The following is a 9,193-nucleotide window of genomic DNA, read 5'->3' as shown; positions in this document are numbered from 1 at the left end:
TAAAGTTGGGGGTGGAGAGTGTTTAAGAAACTTACAAACAGAAATTATGATGGCACTGCTTATACATCACTATATACAACTGAAAACTTAAAATATAGAAAGAAAATTAAAACAGGCACAGACTGTCTACCAAATGTTAAACCATCAAAGGGATTTTAAACCACAAATAGACGAGAAAGACAAAAAAAAAATGACTGCTGCGAGACTTCATTTCCTCTCTTCTAAACTGGTCACCACTATTTTTTCAGCATCAGCTTTCATTTCCTCCACGGCGGTGTTTAACGCTCACAGCATGGCAGCAAAGGAGCGGCTGGCGGAGCAAGCGTGCCAAGTTATTGCCATTTTTGATGAAACTGTAGCCAAATTTTTCTCTGCTGCTGTTGGGCATTTTTTACCTCCCTTTTGATTACTTCCACAGAGATCATACAAGTCTGCAGTTCCATAAGTTCTGAGGGTTCGATGCCTCTTTGACACGCCTGTCTCAGGTAGCAGTGAGAGATGACAGAACCAGTAGAAGAGTGTAGAATCTGATTTCTGGAAGATCTTCACTGATGTCCCCCAAGATTAAGGAAAGTATATATATATATATATATATATATATATATATATATATATATAAAACACCCAGGTCCAAACACCCAGACCAAGGCACGCGGGATCGCTGCAAATCCCCACCCCTGGAGAGCCCCCCCAACCTCAGAAGAGCAGCCCACCACCACCCAGCAGTGCCGAGCATCCCCCTGCCCCACCACAGGAACAAGCCAGGGTACCCCAAGGGAGACCCACCCCCATGCTCCAGACAACCGCCTGCCCCCGCCATGGGAGGTCCAGGGGGGAGCAAGGAAGGGTCCGCCCACCCCCGCCAAGGAGAGGCGCACCCAAGAGAAACAGAGGCCCCGGAGGAGTGATGTAAACAAGGCCCGACCAGACACACCCATGGAGTTTTGGAGAGGACTAGTTCTCGAGAGCAAGGACCAGAACCCGCACCACCAAGACCTGGACACCCATCAGGCTCTGATGTAGATTGATCCCCTGCTCTAGATCTTAAATCTCGGGGATCCCACTCCCGGCGTGAAGAGGCCACCGGGCCCAGGAGACCGGCACCCAAGAGACAAGACCACCAGGCCGAGGGCCCCCGGCCCCCCGCCAGGGATGGGGTAGGGGACAAAATGTCGAAGATCCCACCTTCCTTGTGTGATGTATGCGTGTTTGTTTGTTAGAGTGTATATTTGTGGTGTTAGAGGTGTGTGTACCAAAGGGTGCAGTTAAAATTGGTGATTGACAGGGCATCTCCTGATTGCTCGCAGAGATGCCCCGCCATCCTCCCACCAACGGCCCTACATGTCTATGATGCAGTTAAAATTGGCGGGAAGGGCACTGAGAGGTCATCAACTGCTTGCTGGTAGTGATGTCTAAGCACCCCCCCCCCCACCAAGGGTCCTACATGTCTATGGTGCAAAAAAAACCAAGGGGAGGGCGAATGCATGCAGCGACCACAGGAGGGGGGTCACCGGCAAGTAGTCCACCACCCGCAGCGCACTGCAATACAAGCACCCCACCCCTTCACCCTAATGCATGTTCGTATGAGGAAGGGGATATGTTGGGGTCAGTTGGCAGACTGACCCCCGAGGGTGGACCGCCGTCCCCCCGCTCACCCTAGTGTTGGGTCCAAGCTCACCCAGCCCAGGGGCCCCACTCCCTGAGAGCTGAACCCCAGACCCCGTGCCCCCCACCCCCCGCAAGGAGGGAGGAGTCAAGAAGGAGCCAGTCCCAGTGACAGATCTCAGGCCTGGCCCCCAAGCACCTCTCCCGAGGGTGCGCTGGTCAGGTACTAACGGGACCGAAGCGGCCGGACCAGCCGCGGCCCCCACCTATTGCATCAGTAGAGACCACAACCCGTCAAGACCCCCCCGGTCCCGTGCCTAATGGGGCCCCTACTCCCAATGGACAGCCCCCCCACCAGACGGGGCCAACTGGCCCACCCAGCCCCCGCCGCAAAGGCTCTAGGATGTTCTGATTGTGTTACCTCCTTAGTTGTTGACTTTGTTGACGGTGACAGGCTGGGTGATGACGCCAGAGATGGGTGGTCATGTTGGATGTATTTCCCCACATTGTACGATATAGAGATGAGGCAATTAAATCTTGCAGACAGTGCACTTCTTGTTAACGCATTTTGTGCCTTGATCCTCATATTGGACGGTGAACCCTAGATGGCTTCACACTGCAGGTTTAAGTGTTGTTGTCGTGTCTTCAAACATGAGTCGGAAGCTGCGTCGGCGCGCATTCAAGCGGCCACAAAACGAAAGTTGTTCAGAAGACTTGCATAGGGTCCCCGTGAAAGCTCCCCGACCGCGCTCCGGCTGCGTCTGTGCGCGAGCCGGTTGCCAGCCACAGAACTACTGTATTTACCCCTCTGGCTACGACTGTCTCGGTTGTTTTTAGCATTTAGCTAATACTATTGTTTTTAGCATAATTTCAGCATCACTTAATGTTGCGTCATGTATTTACATAAAAGATACATTTTTGAAAGAAGAAAATTAGAAAATTGTTGTATTTCTGAAATAAGAAAACACAAATAACAAAAATGATTTATTGATAATATAACATAAAAAACTTTTGGAAAAAAATTATAACATTCTAACAATCCATTTTACATTTCTGTCTAATGGGGTCATACCACGGAAATTCTACTTTTTGAGGTTTTTACCCCAAAGTAGTATTTTGATCCATTTTAAGAGTAATCCTCTAAAAACCTGCGCTGTCTGCAGCAGCCCCTCCCATACCCACGTGCTGACGTCAGCACGATGTGAACTGCCACTTCCAGAAAGAGTCTGCTCTGCCAGCACCATCCCCAGTCTAACACCAACACTCAGTTTCTCCACTGAGCTATACCGTATATCTTCCAGTTATGTCCTGTCTTCAGTAAATTCCAGCTCAAATAGGTGTTCGTTAATGTAGGCTCCTTTAAGACCCCCGACCTCCACCCCTGGTGCGGCACAGCCGTGCAGAAGCTGCAAGAGATTGCGTTGTGAAGCAATAAGGTGATACAAAGGCTATATATCTGCCTTTGTAGGCAGATATATAGTACGTGCACTCGTGCAGCCATCTTTGAAGAAGTTTGGATTATTTTCATGGGAGAAATGCAGAGACACTGCTTTTTCTAGGATGACGTCATGAAACAAGCGACATGCAGCGGAAGGCTGAGCTTCAGGAATCAAATGTTCCAAAGGTAATATATGACCATATAAATAGATATAGCTCACTCTGATAGGCTTAAGAAAATTATGGTATGGCCCCTTTAAATCCAGAAGAGGGAGAAACCTGATTGTTTTCTTCTAAAATAATAAAACACAAATAATAAAAACATCTCAGAACATTTAGAAGTATTAATAATATGAAAGGGAAACCAGTATCGTTGATGTTTTGAGAGAGAAGTCAAAGGTAGTTGAGAGAAGGCAGAAGAGGAATGAACTACAGTGGTTGTCAAGTGTTTCCAAATTTTGTGCGCTTTACTTACACTTGAAAAATGGCTGAGCCTCCAAAGGAGAGGGGTGATTTACTCAGACTGCCACTTGATGTTGTATTCCAATCTTTATTTATTTTTCCATTTTTGTTAGTTAGCAGTGAATAGGTAAAAACCTTAAAACACACATAATAATTTGAATAAATATTTACAATGTCAAATTCTGTCACACAACAGAAACAAACAACTTTAATCAATAATTTATATAATTTTAAGTGCTCCAATTTAAAAAATACATTCACTTATATTACTGAATTAAAATGCATGCTGAATGAATTCATATTTTAATAACATTTTTACTCAAGTTAATTCCTACCTTAATTTAATAACAATTTTATTCAATTTAATTAATCAAACCCTTCATTTTTATTCAAGTTCATACACCAAATTAATATTACTTCAAGAATTACTCCAAAATATCATCAGCAAAGATTAATAACATTTACCTGAAACTCCACACCACAAACTCACCAAAGCTACAGTGCACACCTACAGGTTAAACATCAACTCGCATGAAACTGAAAAGTCCGACTGGTACCTGAAGTGCACACAAACGAATTTAAAATGCGCCTACTGCCACACCAAACAAACAGGAAACAAAAGAGTGCAGCTCTTCTGGTGCTTGGAAAAAGTCTTTTCTTACCCGCTTCCTCTTCTATAGATGAATGACAAACGCGCACAGGTAGGCATGCTTTACTCACGCTCTACAAAAGTTTGTATTTCACCGGTGTTTGCTGAATGAAGTGTGTGCGCAGTCATTAAATGTCCGACAGCACGCTCAGCTGCTGAATCGTTCCGTGTCACGTGATCCAGCGCCACAGTGGTCAATTTGGCAGGTGACCTGGATTGGGGGGTCAGGGCACAGTTAACTGGTTTTACATTAATGAAGATATACAGAACAGCTGTTTTTGTTGATTTGATTACTAAATTATGTTGCCCAGAATGACATCCAGACTGATTAACAGAAGTGATGGTAGGAGGTTCAGAAAAATGAAATACCAGAACTCAACTGACCTGAACACTTAAATCTTTCTCAAATAAAAAAAGGGGATTGAATTTAAAGAAAAAAGTATAATCTAGCACTAATCCTTGTTGCCTTCTTTCCTATTTGGGATCCTAATTTTTGATTTTAGATTTCTCAGAATACATTGGAGAATAATGTATCATTTTAGGAATTTCAGCAGATCTTGCCTCTGCCTGCAAAAATACTTGACAGGTCTTACATTTCCTAGACCCCGTCACATGCATCCAGATGTTCAGCTGCATGCTCATCATTAATGCTCTCATGATCCATCTGCACCTCTTGCTCCTTCAAAGAGAAAAAAAGCTTAGATTTTCAGGAAGTATTAAACCTCAACTTTGAAAGACAGAATGTCCTGAAAAACATTGTCTGATTTCAAATAATTTAATTGTGTAATGTGCAGAAAATAAGTATTTGATCAATAAAAATCTATAATAATGTAACCCTGGTCGTTGATGATAGAGATCAAATGCCTCTTGTAGATCTTCACCATATTTAAATACACTCTTTTTGCTATTTTGGTCCATTCTTCCATGCAGATCTTCTAAAGAGCTGCAATGTTCTGGGGCTATCACTGAGCTACACACATGGTGGAAAAGTGAATATCTGAATATTCAAAGATGTGGACAGATGTTTATTATACAGATAAGTTCAAACAGGTTCATTTTAAAAGGGTAGAAAGAAAAAGTGACAGGGTATATGTGACATTATTCATGCTAGTTTGTTGGTGTTGAATATTTATTTTCTGCACCATGATATGAAAATATATTTTTTAGATATCAAACAATGTTATTTCCTGGATTATATTTTTTAACTTCTGTCTCTCACAGCTGAAATGTTACTATATTGAACATTTTAGACCAAACTCATCTTTTCAAGTAGAACAAAACGCAGAATTTGTGACAAAAAAAAAAAAAAAATCTTTTTTTGTCACAAATCAATGCTTGCAGACATTTTTACCACAACATCACTGCAGACTTCTTTGTTCGCAGTTCCCCGCTGAAGTAATTTATTCTTTCTGTGTGGTGAGAATAATTTATAGACATAGATCATGTCAGTAAGTTAAACAGAGAAAGTAGTTTGAATTGTTTGTTGAAGAAAGATTATATTTCTTACCTGTACAGAGAAAAAGCTACAATAACTGTGATGATCGAACTCAGGACAACAAACAAAATCCTCACAATTGTTGGAGTGCTCATATTGACTGTTGGTGAGAGAAATATAGGAATATATATTTAATTTTATTATGTTATGGTGTCAGAAAGTCATAATAAATCAAACTATTAAATCATCATCTTTCACTCACCATCAAACAGTCTCACAGTTTCCGATGATCTTTGACCGATCTCATTTTCAGCAACACAAAAATACTCTCCTGCTTGGTCTGAGGACACTGTTAAGTTCTTTCCATTGTAGACTTTTTCATTTTCTCTTTTTTTGTACCAGACATAAGTTGCAGGAGGATCACAGAGACTGCTGCAGCTCAGAGTCACAGAACGTTTCCCATCATGCACCTGTTCTTCACCTTTGATGATTGTTGTTTGTTTTGGAGCATCTAAACAGAATGAAGGAAGAGATGAAGCAGATCAACATTATGAGTTTAGTATATCTGTGTTTAGGAACATGTGGTTCATGTTTGACGTTTGCTCCTTTTTTCAATACTCACAATAAACTGTAATCTGTACAGGCTGGGATTTTTCTGTTCCAACATCATTTGTAGCTGAACAGCTGTACCATCCACTGTCAGAGGGACTGGCAGATTTCACAGAGAATCTCCTCTCAGAACTCACAGTCATTTCTCTGCTGTCATTGGTCTTCTTCATCCAGGTGAGTGAGGTGATGGATGGGTTAGAATGGAAGCTGCAGTTCAATGAGAAAGTCTGATTTTCCACCACAACAGATCCAGGCTGTGCTTCTACTCTCACATCTTTGGGGGGATCTGAATTCAAAGAGTTTTAAAAGGTTACAGTGACACCAATCCAATTTCTCTGTATATAAATGATGTTAATTCCTATTTTCCCAAAATTCCAATTGAAGCAGCGGTTGTCACTTCTAGTACTTCTGTTCATGATATTTTTAGTAACAGTTTAACGTTTCTCCATCATTGGAGTAAAGTAAATTCCAACATGGAATAAAATCTTAGTTTATTCTTACATTTAACATTTAGATAAATGGACTTTGACGTTCCAGAACCAATCAGGTTTCTGGCTCCACATGTGTGGTTTCCTCTGTCCTCTGGTTTGATCCTGATCAATTCATAAATCTGACAATTGTTGAGGTTTTTCCCATCTTTATTCCAGGAAAAGCTGTCAGGTTTTGGGTTGCTTTTCTTCAGTTTACACTCAAGAGTGATGTTGTCTCCTTCTTTGATGTCTTGTAATGTTCCTTTATTCTGATTCTGAATCAGAATCTCAACTTGAGGAATGCCTGAAAAGACAAAACACTTGTGTGACATTTGTTATCAAATCCACATTTACAGAATTCCAGTATTATAATATCATTTAATGTACATTCTTGTTCATGACAATAATGTTAATATTATGTTGTTAAAATGTTTTTGATTCCATATATTTTTTTAAACTGCATTTTTTCTGTTTCTTGATCTTTCTACTTACCACCAACAGTTAGGGTAGCTAAAGGCCATGTCATCCATTTATCGGCTGAATTTTTTGCTTCATATCTGAACAGATACATTCCACTGTCACTAACAGTCAGGTTACAGATTTTAATTTGACACAGTTGATGTCCTTGTTGTCCTCCAGCAGATCCATGTGTTACTCTGTTTTTAAAGAGTGGACTGACGGGCCATCTTGAATCATCAGTGCTGTAAAGGACCGTCCCAATGAAGCCTTTACCACCAATCCAGGTTGCATTCTTCATCCAAAACCATTCTGCACCTCTAGTATCTACAGAAACACCTGTGGGTTTACATTTGATTTCAACACAGGAGCCTTCTTCAGCTGTGATCTGGGTCTTCTCAAACACAAAAGGATTTGCCTTTGCTGTGTTACAATAAAAGTCTGTAAATGTGAAAAAAAGTATTTACACAAGTTAGTTCATAAACTATAATCCAGTTAGACAACATGTTTTCATTATAGAACAAAGAAATAACCTACTTGTTATGAGGGTCAATAACACCAAACAACCAGATGTTAGAGCATTCATTTTCACTGGAATCTCTGCAACACAAAAACAATAAAAACATCTGCACTTTAGTCTTCTCTTAAAAAAAAGAAAACTGGTCAGAAAAAAAACGTCTCCAGGTTTGTTCAGTTTGGTCGGATAGTATTTTGTAACAAGTGAAAAACATTTTTGCTTAAAAGATGTCAGAAGTGGTTAAAATTGAGTTTAAAAAGAAAAAAAAAACTTCAATACATGGACAAAATGTAACCAACAAATCGATTATTGATGCTTAATGGGAAACAAATCAGACTACTTTGAAGCTCCATGCAAAAGGTTCAAGTGAAACATTTTAACACAAAAACATTTATAACAAAACGTGCGTTCTTGCACGTGCTGCACAACTTTCCTTTTCTCCTCCTCTCCCCATCCCAGCCCGACTCTCTGTGCCCTGCTCCTCTTCTTTTTCAAAAGATTAGATTAATTCATGAAAATCACATATCTATGCGAACAGGCATGGTGTGTGGAAATCCCCTGTTCTTCTGTCTGTTCATCTGCTACAGCATTAATCCCATTAAAATGGAAAGAAGGGTTCCACATACAACTTTTCTCGCGTTACACGTCGCTGGACTTCTTATAGCGCTCAATCTAATAGAGAGAATCCGGTTGATATACAAAATTAATCATTTCCGAATCAAAAAAAAAAAAACAGGTATAATTTATAGTTTCTTGTGGAAATTGATCCACGGCCCGGTGGTTGGGGCCACTGATCTAAGCAAACTTCAACTTTAGGCTGAGTAACCCCTCCCCACTCGCATTCTAAACAGGAAGTACCCGCTGGTCCTATGCAGAAATTTCACAGACTTCTACTAAAAAAAAAAAAAAAAAGAAAAGAAAAGAAAAAAGCAGCTATTACTCAGTCCTTATATTTGTCAGAATAACCATTCATCCTTTGGTACCTCTTTTTAACATGTTATTGCCAAACCTATTATTTTTTATTTATTTATTTTCTTTATCACAAGTCATTCAAGTCATAAACTGACCAATCGAAAGCCTCAGTAAAAGTATGTGGTGCTCGCTGGCCCTCATCGTGATGTTCAAAACGTTTGACAGATTCTCCCGACTCCACTGTCAGTGGAAGAGGTGTGGTTTTCCTACAAACTCATTCCTGATCAGTGAGAGTGGTTGTCACAGAAATGTTGACTCAGACCGACTCGGACCAATCACTGATTACTGACACCGTCTAGTTCCAACATGGAGAAGTCCATAATTTGGAAAAATGCCGACTGAAATGACTTCATTTCATTGAAATCAAAAATAAGGTATTGTGTGTTTGTGACATCACACTATGTCCATTACATGTTAAAAGTTCCATTTATGGTTGGTGTGAATTTTACACCAACTCTTAAGAGTTAAGAGCTCAGTTCCTCTTAACTCTTCTACTTGTCTTACTTTAAGCCAGGGGTCTCAAGCTCAAATCAGCCGGGGGCCGCTGGAGACAGAATCTAGTTGAGGCCGGGCCGCATCAG

At 40.9% G+C, this 9,193-nt stretch overlaps 3 protein-coding genes across 4 annotated transcripts in view; all 3 read right to left on the bottom strand.

Moving 5' to 3' along the window:
* The window catches only part of LOC112144118 (B-cell receptor CD22), a gene marked incomplete in the record, with an annotated part of 10,975 nt that extends 6,672 nt beyond the window's left edge, over positions 1–4,303 (bottom strand). Inside the window, 1 exon segment of the mRNA XM_036215836.1 lies at positions 4,167–4,303.
* Positions 1–9,193, bottom strand: part of si:dkey-24p1.1 (uncharacterized protein LOC556718 homolog) — a 97,908-nt gene that overhangs the window by 65,404 nt on the left and 23,311 nt on the right. The window lies entirely within an intron of this gene.
* On the bottom strand, positions 5,718–7,353 carry LOC112143773 (B-cell receptor CD22-like). The gene is made up of 4 exons (XM_024267972.2): positions 7,347–7,353; positions 6,699–6,971; positions 6,211–6,483; positions 5,718–6,099 (listed from the first exon to the last, which is right to left on the bottom strand). The coding sequence occupies exons 1-4, from the start codon at positions 7,351–7,353 to the stop codon at positions 5,843–5,845; spliced, it is 810 nt and encodes a 269-aa protein (XP_024123740.1). The 3' UTR covers positions 5,718–5,842.

This window comes from Oryzias melastigma, linkage group LG16 (assembly GCF_002922805.2).
Source record: "Oryzias melastigma strain HK-1 linkage group LG16, ASM292280v2, whole genome shotgun sequence".
In the NCBI taxonomy this organism is placed as follows: domain Eukaryota; kingdom Metazoa; phylum Chordata; class Actinopteri; order Beloniformes; family Adrianichthyidae; genus Oryzias; species Oryzias melastigma.
The sequence above is the reverse complement of the archived record's forward strand: the minus strand, read 5'-3'. Positions and strand labels throughout refer to the sequence as shown.